The sequence below is a fragment of the Balaenoptera ricei genome, chromosome 9 (assembly GCF_028023285.1).
Source record: "Balaenoptera ricei isolate mBalRic1 chromosome 9, mBalRic1.hap2, whole genome shotgun sequence".
Taxonomy (NCBI): domain Eukaryota; kingdom Metazoa; phylum Chordata; class Mammalia; order Artiodactyla; family Balaenopteridae; genus Balaenoptera; species Balaenoptera ricei.
Genome location: NC_082647.1, coordinates 94,438,560 through 94,452,080, shown reverse-complemented (window position 1 = coordinate 94,452,080; position 13,521 = coordinate 94,438,560). Strand labels below are relative to the sequence as shown.

The 13,521-nt window shown below is 37.0% G+C and overlaps 1 protein-coding gene across 1 annotated transcript in view; it reads left to right on the top strand.

The window, feature by feature from the left end:
- Positions 1 to 13,521, top strand: part of RELN (reelin) — a 374,678-nt gene that overhangs the window by 237,617 nt on the left and 123,540 nt on the right. Inside the window, exons 19-20 of the mRNA XM_059934127.1 lie at positions 7,249 to 7,441; positions 8,184 to 8,296. Of these exons, the coding sequence (XP_059790110.1) occupies positions 7,249 to 7,441; positions 8,184 to 8,296 (306 nt within the window). The remainder of the gene's footprint in view (positions 1 to 7,248; positions 7,442 to 8,183; positions 8,297 to 13,521) is intronic.

The window sequence follows — 13,521 nt, the reverse complement described above, 5'->3', positions numbered from 1 at the left end:
CCATACGACCCAGCAATCCCACTACTGGGCATATACCCTGAGAAAACCATAATTCAAAAAGAGTCATGTACCACAATGTTCATTGCAGCACTATTTACAATAGCCAGGACATGGAAGCAACCTAAGTGTCCATCGACAGATGAGTGGATAAAGAAGATGTGGCACATATATACAATGGAATATTACTCAGCCATAAAAACAAACGAAACTGAGTTATTTGTAGTGAGGTGGATGGACCTACAGACTGTCATACAGAGTGAAATAAGTCTGAAAGAGAAAAACAAATACCGTATGCCAACACATATATATGAAATCTAAAAAAAAAAAAATGGTTCTGATGAACGTAGGGGCAAGACAGGAATAAAGACGCAGACTTAGAGAATGGACTTGAGGACATGGGGAGGGGGAAGGGTAAGCTGGGACAAAATGAGCGAGTAGCACTGACATATATCCACTACCAAATGTAAAATAGATAGCTAGTGGGAAGTAGCCGCATAGCACAGGGAGGTCAGCCGGTGCTTTGTGCCCACTTGGAGGGGTGGGATAGGGAGGGTGGGAGGGAGACGCAAGAGGGAGGGGCTATGGGGATGTATGTATACATACAGCTGATTTTCTTTGTTATATGGCAGAAACTAACACAACATTTTAGATAATCATACTCCAATAAAGATGTTAAAAAAAAAATGTTGGGTGGACCCTCGTACCTGTCCCCACTAAGCTCTTCAAGGCTGAAGCTGGGGCTACAGACCAGTAACACAGGCGATGCCATGAGGGATAGATGTCCACAGGAATATGAAAAGTCAGGGGCCTCCACACCCTGAATACCACAGAATGGTGAGCATAATGCAAAGCCTGTTAGAATCACAGAGGGAAAATTACAACAACCGTAATCCAGAATGTGATGTTAATATTTTGTTTGAGTCCTTGATGGATGAAGCAAACAAAAAATAAGTGAGGACCTAGAGAAATGTATGAGAGGTAAATAACAAGGATGGTTTAATCGATAAAGAAAAAAAATTGTACCCTACAAATAAAAAATACAAATCCCTTTCATGTGTCCATTAGACATTTGCAAAAAATGATTATGAACTAGGCTCTGAGGCTGACTTAATAGATACCAGTAAAGCATGACACCAAAAGCAGGGCCCATTAAGGTCACATATTCCAGCACTTGAAATTTTAAACTTGTTTTTGTGGACAGGGGGGTGACCTCCCTGAAAACAAAACATGACAAGAAATTGGGAGCAGGGGGCTATTTGCAATGTATATGACAGACTATTTATCCCAAATATGTGAAGAACTTCTACAGATAAGTAAGGAAAAGATAAATGCCAACTGTAAAAATGGGCAAAGTACATGAAAAGGCAACCCCCAAAAACTACAAATAGGCAATGAATAGTTAACATAAATAGCATGTTAACTTCTCTAGTAATCAAATAAATGTAGATTAAAAGACTGCATAGAGTAGCTGAAATGAAAAATATTGTGCATGTTCAGTGTTGATATGTGGTGAGAATCAGCAGCTCTGTCTGTCGTTGTTAATATTTTTGGTAAATGTAACTTTGTACAACCTTTTTGAAGGGCAACTTAGCAATAAGTGCTAACTTTTAAATTTTGCTTTGACCAAGTAAGTCTGCTTCTAGGAATTTATCCTAAGAAAATAATTGGACAAGTACACAAAGATATACAAGGATGCACATTATAGAAGCATTGTTTATAACAGTGAAAAATGGAAACAACCTCCAAAGATTTTCATAATTGGAGATTGGCTTTATTCATTAAAAATGACAGTGTCTTACCATATTTTTCGATCTGGAAAGACGGCAATGAAACAGTTTGTAGAAAGAAAAAAACAGGACTATTACAATTCTATAATTTTTTTAAAAGAAAGAAAAGTGAGTATGTGTGTGTATTTGTGTGTGTGTAAACATAAGAAAGTCTGGAAGTACCTACACTAAAATGTTAGTGGTGGTCATCTCTAGGAAGAATTGTGAATTTTTAGTTTTTAAAAAAATGCTTCTATAATGTCAGATTTTTTTTTCCAATAAGTGTAAAATTATATAATCCACTAAAATCATGGTTATTTCTGTTTTGAGACATAATATTATAGAAATAACAAATGAGTTTAAATGTCACCTTTAATTCCACAGTATCAGCAAGTTTTTCTGTCAACTCTAGTAAACATTTTCTGATGATTACAAGAACAAAAGCCCCCAAAAAGGATGATGGAGAGGCTTAAATTCATTCACATGTCCTTCTGCAAATTAATATAACTTCCGAATAGTATCAGACTAAAAACAGCTTTGTGTTGGTCTTCTGCTTCTCTGAAAATGGGTTCTGCAGAGCTGTTCTATTCCATGGGGTTCTTGAAAATGATAGAATAATGCTTAGATTTCTAAGAAATGTAAATATTGGTGCATTGTCTTCTCTTGTGGCCCATGGGTAGTGACACTACAGCCACATCGTTTACTTACCAAACTATTCTGAAAGAGATGGATCAATTGTCAAAAATGGCTCAGTCGCTAGGTGATTTGGCTGTTTTACATGAATTTGCTTTTAAAGAACTTGGTGGCCTGAGAATTCTCCTGTTTAGTTTAGTTAGATGTATCTGCCTTTCATATAAAAGAGGCTTTTTTCTGGAGATGGGAATGAGGCTCTAGGGAAACACAGAAAGAACAATTTCTTTAAGTGAGGATAACCTCAAAACCTTGTCTGTGTTCATTACAGCATTTAAGTAACTGTGGTTTTGGAAAACTTGCCTTCTCTCCCATCGAGACACCTCACTCATGTGCTCATTTTATTTAACATTCTTTACATGCCTTTGATAGGCGTGACATAGTGGAAGGGACATCAAAGTAGAAATCAGAAGACCTGGTTGCTAGCTTTTTAGTAACTGTGTGACCCTGGAGGCCAACAGCTCAACCTCTCAGTTTTCCTTCTCTGTAATACAATGTTGAGGATCCCTGAGATCTCCCAAATGGTCTTGACTCAGAGGTCAAATGAAATAATCCAGCTGTTAGAAAAGCACGATGTCGTGCAGTAACACCAGGTGCTTCTTGAGGTGCACAAGGCTCTGAGTGCTGTGAGGGATGTAGAGATGAACAAGATGTGACCTCTCCCTGCAGAGAGGCTTCCAGCCTGGCCAGGAAAATAGATCCTCAGCAATACCGGAGATTAAGCAAGGAAGGGGGAGGCGAAGGACCTATACTCTGGACTAAGATACGACTAAGGAGACTTGAGTTACATTATGGTGTCGTCCACTTACCAGTGTCATAACCGAGAGCCTACTAGCCTTCTTAGGGGTGGAAATGAAAAGGCACAGGGAGGTAAGCTTGTCCTAATGGAAAGTGTTATCCCTATTCTCTCATTAAATCTTGTAATTAGATGCAGGACTTCTTTTATTGTTCCTTTATTTTTGAGGCACTCTTGCAAATCAACGTGAAAAGAACTGAGCCTCCGATTCCCAAGGCATTCTGTCTCCGGAATTTTTCCCCAAAATGCTGATGTGGACTATTTTTTTCTGTTTCAGTGATTGCAACAGAGAAGTTCAGTTTCAGTTTTGCCTTTATAAATGTATCTTGACTTAGACAAGCAGCAAAGAGGAGCAGTTTTGTAAATTAAAGGATTGCAGTCTTTCAAGTTCTCTCCCCTAAAATTCCAGCTGTGTGTGAACATCAGAGTATTCAGGAGGAAAAAGTCAGACCTAATATCACTTGGCTTTCAGCCAGTCTTGAATAAATCATAAACAATCGAATGAACTTGTTCTATGAATGGTCAAGATTTTAAGGCACAAAAAAAAAAAAAATTTTAAGGCACAGACGTCTGTGATTTTGGGTTATTTTGCTTCAGATTAAGACATCAGGAGAGGTATCCTGCAATACCATGAAGTATGGCAGGTGTATCAGAAATGCATTCAGCTCTAGGTTGTAACAAAAACAACCAGAAAAGACTGACCGTTGCATAAGCAAAACTGAAGAGGCTTATGTGTCATTTGTAACAAGCAGTCCTAGGATTGGCAATCCAGGGCTGGTAAGCAGCTTAACAAGGTCATCAGGGACCCATGTTCTCTTCATCCTTCTACTCCACCATCTCAGCAAAGAGAGCTCCAACTGAATATTTGTTCATAGGCTGACTGCTGCCCCGTTAGGGGGGAAAGAAAACAGTAGGAGCAACAGGCAAAAGGGCATGCCAGCCAACTCCATCTGTCTCTTTTTTAAAAGCTTATATTAAAGCTGAGTATACCCACCTAGCATCTTTCACTTATGTCTCATTGGTGAGACTTATGATGGACGTGGACACCCCCCAGACCAATCACTACAAGGTGACTGGGGAAGAGAGGGGCTGTGGATGGCCGCTGATCAGCCTACCCAACAGTATCTGCCCACAGCTACCAGTGGAACAAACATTCATGCTAAATAAGAATTTTATTGTCACTGTTTAACTGTCCTCATTTAGCCTCTTAACTTGTCCTTTTATGTACTTTTTGTCTTGTTTCTTTCTCGGTGTCTTGGCACCTTTAAAAGCCGTTATCATCAGGGTAGCTCACAGAGCACACACTTCTCAGGTTTGAATGCTTCCTCTCTCCAACCAAGTTCATGGTTAATCTGTTACTATGCAAAAGTTGGGTGCAGGCACTGTTTACAAAACGTAGCACTTATTTCTGAATCTGTGTAGAATTGCCAGGACACTAAACCATCTCAGAAGGGAGGAGTTTAAAAGGGGCTGATTGTGAAAATAATCTTAAATTATTTCAGAAATGCTGGGGTGGAGAGACAATGTACATGACGCGAGTGAGAAAGCTTTAGTGCCTCTGTGTGGCCTGTAGACCGTTCAGCCCACGTGCTTCCATGCACTCTGTGGTTTTTTACCAGATGCCCAGGGTATATGTGCCTTTAAAGTAAAAAGTTAAATGAACCCTAGTTGGCTGCCTCTGATTGCCTTTCTCATAAAGGGTAGTAGAAAGCATATAACCCTTGAAGCAAAAAGCGGCATTCATTTCTCACAGGGAGAAGCATTTGGGATTTTTTTGCCTGTTTTAAAGACTCTGGAATTTATATAGATGAGTTTGTGCCTATATAGCTTACTATTATTTTTGCTCTACGTTGATTTATTTTGTAATATTGCTAAAAACTGCATCCTACAGCTTCATATTTTCTAGATCACATCCTGTATGCCCTAACACATAGCGGCAATCATGGTTTTACATCTCTAACATCGGAGCATCATTGCATAGTAACAGAAAGTTAATGATTTTTAAATTAAGTATAAATGAAAATTATTCAAAACTACAGTGTTTTCTTCTCCATCTTAGAGTAATAGAAGGACAAAGAGATAGTGTATGGGTTGAGAGGTTTTGGAGTCAGGCAAAGCTGATTTCTCATTGGGTCTCTACCATTTACTGTCCCCATTTCCTTATTTGTTAACTAGAGGTAATTGTTCCTACTTCATAGAGTTATTGTAAGGATGTATTGTAATATGGGTATTGTGCTTAGCACTGTCTTAGGATATAGGCCTAACTCAGCAACTGGTGGGCATCTTTATAATAGCAACAAACAAGTTGTAGCACTGGATTTGTAAGCCTAGCAGTACTAAATAAGACTTTTCCCTTCATTTATGAATAGTACACTAAAGCAGAGATTGGGGCTCTTACATTTTATTACTCTATTTGTTGTTCAAGTGTTTAAAACTTAAACAGTAATTAGTCATTGTGTGGAAAAAGCTTCTTAAATTTTATAACCTTGAGCCCAAACCCATGATGATCTTCCATATGGACAAAATTCCATCTTTAAATAACATCTGAAACTCTGCAAGAAGCAAGTCAGAGTAGTAACTTCTTATTTTGCTGATTCAGCAAAGGGGAATTAAGAAAAAATATTAAATGCCTCAAAGATTTCATGGAGTATTACATTATCTTCTTTGTCTACGGCAGCTAAGCCCCCTTACCGTTGAACAGTGGTACTTGACCTGCTTCAGAATGGCAGTACCAATTACTGTGGCAGACAAACCCCAGTGTGGTTGGCCCTGGGAGTATTTACATTGACCCATATTAACTACAGTGAAACATGTCCATATTTTAATCTCCTCTGGTAGGTTATAAATTCCTTGAGCACTTTTCTCTGAAAAAGTAATTGTGCCTGCCTTCAAGCAGTTTATAATCACGTAGTACTCAATTGAGACGAGTAAAACATGGGAATTTTTGAGTTGAGGTACAACCATTAAAACTACATTATCATGTTTTCAGTATTTAATGGCTGAGTATTAAAGACTATTTGGAAAATAAGAAAAATGAGAAGTTTTAAATTGTCCCATTTCCTACCATCAAACACAGCCCCTGCAAACATTCTGGTGAATTTCCTTCATTCATCATTTTGTGGATTTTTTTAAAACTTACTTTTTCACATACACGTTAATTTGATTATATAACCTTCATAAATATTTGAAATATGGACAATCTGTCGTGACTATACCAATTTACTAAAGCATTCCATTTTCCCTATAGTTTGACATTTAAATGGTTGCCAATTACTACTGTGAGTAAACCTGCAATATTCATCATATTTTATAAAATTATTTTTGAATTTAGGACTATTTCCTTAGGATAGGTTCCAAGAAATGAGTCAAAGGGTTTATACTCATGAGCAGTATATGAGTGAGTACCCATTTTCAAATATATTTGACAACTGTAGGTATTAACTTAAAAGAAAATATTGCTTCCTTGATAGGCAGATTGTTTCAAATTGCCTTTTTTAAGATTTTTTTTTTTTAATAAATTTATTTATTTATTTTTGGCTGCACTGGGTCTTCGTTGCTGCACGCAGGCTTCCTCTAGTTGCGGCGAGCTGGGGCTACTCTTCATCGTGGTGCATGGGCTTCTCATTGCAGCGGCTTCTCTTGTTGCGGAGCACGGGCTCTAGTCATGCGTGGGCTCAGTAGTTGTGGCTCGTGGGCTCTAGAGGGCAGGCTAAGTAGTTGTGGCGCACGGGCTTAGTTGCTCCGCGGCATGTGGGGTCTTCCCGGACCAGGGCTCGAACCATGTCTCCTACATTGGCAGGCGGATTCTTAACCACTGTGCCACCAGGGAAGCCCTCAAATTGCCTTTTTTAGATTAACTAAAATCCATTCTAGAGCTTGGCAAGGTTTGAATAAGTAAAATGAAACTATTTTGATGTATGATATGAAACGAAGAGGTTAATTTTCCCCTAATATATTGCTGTTTTTAATTTTCTGATTTCCACCTCTGTCTTTCAGTTTTACAGGAGATTCTAAACTTGCCTCAAGTATGCGCTATGTGGAAACACAATCAATGCAGATAGGGGCATCCTACATGATTCAGTTCAGCTTGGTGATGGGCTGTGGCCAGAAATACACTCCACACATGGACAACCAGGTGAAACTAGAGTATTCAACCAACCATGGCCTCACCTGGCACCTCGTACAAGAGGTAAGTCTATTTTTTTCTAAAGTTTGTGATAGGTAGCCTTCACGTTTTAACATCAAATTTTGATCACGTTTTGACATCAAATCAGCAGTGAATTACAAGGATGCCACATTCTGCATTATCAGATACTAAAGGGCAATTGAAAATTTTTAAAAATGGGAATAACTTCAGGACTAGATATACTGGGATGGTGTTTTCAACATTATTTTCTCTAGCTCTCTTTTTCTATAAATGTCTTTTTCTTCTTTCCCTATAGCATGTCTTCATCTGTTCTTTTCTAAGTCTCTTCACCTGCAGGTAGACCATATTAAGAATATGGTATCTCTTGTTTTAAAAAATAAAAAAGAAATACATAATTCCAGTTTCTTGGAATAAAATGTACTTCTTTATATATACATACTGGTGATCTGATATTGCAATAAATGCATAAATACGTAGTGAATAGGGTAATTTTACCAAATGCCAATGTTACGCTAACAGGTCAAAAAATGGATCCTAATCCATTTTCTGTTTTTCCATGTGAGAATTGGAAGACATTTAATTCCACTGTGGGATCTCATTTAAATTATTTCCCAAATATTTTAGCTTCACAGAAGGACAAATTATAGATTGCATTCATGTTGCAAATGGTTAAGATTGTAGCATTAGATTTCTCCAAGGTCTTTTTCACTTGTGTTGAGAGAGTAAATGTATTGCCCTGGAGGAAACAGAAGCTGAGTTGAATTTTTGCATGATTCTCTTTTAGGAATGCCTTCCAAGTATGCCGAGTTGTCAGGAATTTACATCAGCAAGTATTTACCATGCCAGTGAGTTCACACAGTGGAGAAGAGTCATAGTGCTTCTTCCCCAGAAAACTTGGTGAGAGACGACATCTTCAGATATGGCTGTCACTTTAGCTTTTCTATCTCTTTTAGCATGACGAACATGAAGAAGAATTAAGCACAAGGTGGCAAGACGCATTCTTTTTTTTCAGCATCAAAAGATCTTTCTTTTATACCTAGGATATTTGAAAAATAGAGCCAATGAAAGTTTGGTTTCCAAACTGTCCTGGCTTTTTCTCATCTCCCTTTTGCCTCAACTTTTCTGTTTATGGGAAAATTAAATGAGCCTGTTCCTTTGGGTTTGACATGTAAAAGAGAATGATACAGGAATCTAAAAACTCTTTATGTCAAGACAGTTTGGATTGCAAGGCTGTTTTCTTGGTGCAAAGCCCTTCTTTTTCTTTTAAAAACTTAATATACACTCTTTTTCTCTATTCACATTCTTTCAGTAACAATGGAAATCATCCCGCAGGAAGCAGAAGCCTCAGTAACTAGGGAGAAAGTTAAACGTTTGATAATATGAAAGAGAAAAGCACATTTTCCCCAAATATTACATTGTTTCATGTTAGACTGATCACTCTGAGGCCTATGTGAGGAATAGATTGTAGGATAAAGAGTGAAGACAGGGAGACCAGTTCGAGGGGGGAGGTCCAGGCATTAGATGTTTAGGTGGCTTGGAGTATGATAGTAACAACGTGGAAAGAGACATCTTTTGCGAAATGTATTTTAATCAGATAGGGCTTGCTGATGGACCAGATCGGGGCTGAGGTAGAAATGTAAGAATCAAAAGCAGTTTCTAAAGTCTGGGCCTGGGAACATTGTTGGATGGTAATACCACTGACTGAGATGGGAGGGATTAGAGGAGTGGATTTAGGGCAGAGAATTAAGAGACATAGTGCTTCTTAGGTTTTCTAATGTGAAGTTTGAGATACTTATCTACTCAAGCAGAAATGTCAAGAAGCCAATTGGACTTATGAATCTGGAGCTCAGAAAAGAGGTTTGGGTTGAAAAGTTAAATACTATGAGTCGTATTTAAGCCCTGGGATAGGACGAGCTTGCCCAGGAAAGAACCTTTGACTAGAAATTAGAAGGGCTGAGTTCTCACTATATCTCTACTGATTGACTACATGCTTTAGCCATTCACAACCTCTTCAAACGTGACTCCTTATGTGTATGATGAAGAGGTTGAACTAGACAATCTTAAAAGGTCCCTGGCAGTTCTGGAATTCTAAGATTCTGTGATTTGTGTAGCAGAAAAAGCATAAAAGAGACAAAAGTTGTATTTTTCTGTGGTATCTGCCTTCCAAGACCCCTTTTGCAAAGAAAATTACTAAATCAACCCTTCTCAGACTATTTCATGTAAGTTAGGCTGTACAAAAAAACAATTGGTTAGATAACTACCTAGAATTATTATTATACCTCCTTTAGTTGAAGATTAAATTACTACATTATAGAAGAATGCCTCCTTGATTATTTTTAAGGATTCATCATTATGTCGGTTGGAACAAAACGCTTGAAATTTGATTTCCACAGATTTTTTTATATCCAACTGTGAGCCATTTCCTGGATACTCTATTAGTGCTTTGTATAACAAGTTGCTACTTTTTCTAACATCCTACTTTTTTATATCTACTGCTGGGAATATAATCAAGATTTTTATTTAATTTCAATGATATTCCAAGCATATCTATCAAGATTATAAAAAGCGACACATCAAACAATTGAAATACTGGTCATACTTGGTGCAAAGCTACTGAGCTTTTTTTATTTAATTTGCCCCCATTATTTTGCCATTAAGTATATTACCCTCATTATTTAAAAAACACTGATTTTTATTCATTGACGTGGGGTACAATTTCAAAATTATGACAAGATAATACTGATAGTGTATTTTAGAGATGTCCTTTTGTTCCCAGAAATGTTTTAAATTATTATTCTTAATTAATATAGTTTAGGCAATATCCAAAAAGTATCATCCTTTATCGAAAAGGCCTTTGCAGGTTATTTTACACTGAGATTGTATGTTGCATTATTATTTTCTTAGCTTAAAAGATAGTACCAGTGGGTTGAAAGTTTTAGTATAGTAAGAAAAGGTCCGGTTCTTGTCAATGTTTATTCAGCACTTGAGAGGAAATATATTGATCCTTAAACTCTTTAGTTTTAACACAGAGCCTGGCATGTTGTAGGGGTGCTCATTAAATGTTGGGAAATTAAATAAATTTCAATTCAGTGTGCCTTGATGAACTAAAGAGATGTTTTATTACAAACCATCTCTTTTTACAAACTGAAAAAAAATCTACTACATCATTCCTCTGACAATTTGCCTTTAAGTACATGTAGGTAAATAATTGAATTCTGCTTTTCCAGATTTCCTTCAAAGCCCTGTGTAAAGAAAGTAAAAATATTTCTTAAAAACAAACCACCCGATAGGATATTTATTTTAACATTTCTACTGACTAATACGTAAGCTAAACATTATTGTTATAGTATTTCAAAAAAATAGTGTTCAAATGGTTATTATCATTGTTTTTAGATCTGTAATGCTTTAAAGCTCTGCTATAAAGTACATTTATTCTCTTTGGCATTCTTGATAACTTTATGATATGCATTTCAAACTTTTGCAAATTGCATGTTTTTCCCAAGCATTGGGGCAAGGAAGTACAGTTTAGTGTGAAGCAATATTCCTTTTGGTGAATCTTTCTTCTGCTGTTTTGATTGTCAAGCGCATGCAACTATAAATTGAACGTAGACAAGCAAATGTGGTCTGCACTGTCAAAGATCTGTTAATTTTAGAAGATAATGCTAGATAGGAAAACTTAGAGTGGAATATTGAATGTGTATACACCTGCTCAAAGAAATTATTTTGTATATGAACTGAACATTTGTTACCCAATGAAAATTAATTTTGTTTTTGTGAGAGACATTTACATAAGAACAGGGCCTAATGAGACCCAAACAGCTGTCAGTTGCTGACTTCATGAACAAACTAACACCTAATGACTGAATGAGTTTCAGAATATTTGGGTAAATGTAATTACAGTCACTCTGAAGGTAGAAAATACAATTTAGTCAGCCTTCATTTACCTTGATTCCTCAGTTACCTATCGAGAGATGACTCAATGGTATTTTATTTCAGTCTAGAAGTTTATAAGAGGAAAAAAATCAAATAAAGAAGAGACTGTCAAGTTTTGTTGCCTTTGAGAATCCATAGTTTGAATTTTAAATGTAGGTCAACTTCATTTCATGATCCACACAGCAGTACTGCTATTTCCAGACTCAATCCAAAGTACACAAGATTTTCCTCCTAAGAATACTTAGTTTTGAGAGAGAGACAGAGGCGGGAGAAAGAGGAAGGGAGAGAGAGAAAGAGAAAATTGGCAAATTAAATATTTGTATTGAGGGCGATATTTAGCAGTGATGCAGCTGCAAATCAGTGAGATCACACCTTGTGTTCTCACATGTGACCAGCTGGAGATTGCTCACACAACTAATTTTTCTTTTCTCACTAAAAACGAAGCCAATATTCAACTGCTTTTGCTTTCTTTTCTGTTAATTAACATCAGCACATGAAACTGTGGATTGTCACTTTAAATGGAATAATTCACTTTTTAAGCTTTTTATCTTAAGGAAATATCTTTTCAAGAGTTCATAGGTACATGTAAGGATTAATTTACTTATAAAAAGAATTTGGAGAGTGTTTACATGTGACTGTTTAGAAGCATAAATAAACTGAGAAATCTAGGTCAGGTTCTGAAACCCTCCAACCCCATTTTAATGTTTGAAACATCAAAACTTCAAAATAATGTATGCCATGGGTTTCATGTAAGCATGTGACTCTAAAGAAAATAAACTATCACCTCGGTCAACAAACCACCAGAACAATCATTAAATTTTTGAGCTGGAAGGGATCTTAGAAATCAGATTGCCCAATCTATTTATTTGAGAGGTGAGGAACTAGAAGCCCCTGAAGGCTTAAATTTCCCACTAAAGATCACACAGCTGATAAATTGCAGAGCCAGGGTCCTGCGGGACGGGTCGCCTGACTCCTAGCACTTTCTTCACACTGTTACCTACAGAAGTCAGAAACAGGCTGCCCTTTCCTGGCCTTGTCCATCCACTCATTGGCTCATTTTTTAGCAGACTATTTTTGTACACTTACTTTATTCTGTTCCTGTGCAAACTACTGAGACAAAAACATATCCCTGTCCCCAAAGGAGTTCACAGTCTAGATACCTGTGACCCTAGACTTGACTCAGATTGTAATCGATCTTAAAAGAAATATAGTCATCTCTCCTTTAAATGACAGTGGTGCATGCGTCTTAATTTATTTGTTTTCTGTGGGGCTCTAAGATAATGTACCTACTTTTATAGTAGGCTTTTCTAAAAAACATTTCTTAATGGGACTGTGAAAATTGTGATGGCTGTTAGATTACAAATATGAACTATTACCATAGAAGAGGTGCATCTGTCTCACTGTATGTACCATGAAGAGCACTGATATCCCGCAAACCTGTGTCTACCGGATGCACCTCAGTGAATCCTGGAATCATCCTACTAGGAATAGAAATGCAACCTATTAGCCACAGATCGTTAGTAAAATAAACAGTAAAGGCTTAGTCTGGATTTTAACAGCCTGTTATGTACTTAGGGAGTATTCAATATGTGGGTAATTGATGCAGTAGACTTTAATGGATCATTCAGAGCCATTAAGATCAAGTGTATCTGTAGATAGTGTACTTGGGGAGGGTTTAATTAATGGAACTGAGCATGCACCTTAATTCTGCAAATTCTTTTTGTTTTCTTTTTTTTTGGCGCTTTGACCAGAAAGAACTAATCATGGATCCCTGAAAGTTCCTAGAGGTGAAAAGTATGATGTGATTTTAAAAGAATTTTTTTGTGGTAGTCACTGAATGAAAACATTCCTGGCATTGCTCTCAAACATCCTCTTCTTTAGACTTTATATGTACTTTAGACGAATCAGGGTCCCAAGTATTTCTCTATGTGTAATGGACTGTTTAAGTTTTTATCTGCACTTAACATCAGCATGTCCGTGAAACCCAAGCAAGTTAATGTTTCAGAAATAAGAAGCAGGATTTAGCACCCAGATGTTCTTACTTGTAAAATAGTACATTGTAGCCCATCCCCTCAACCCCAAAACAATACCTCCAAACAAAACTTTTGTTTTATATTGAGAGCTAACTGGAAGCCTTCCAATAACTACTGATACATTTATTTTAAGAAACTGCATTACTCTAAGTTAAA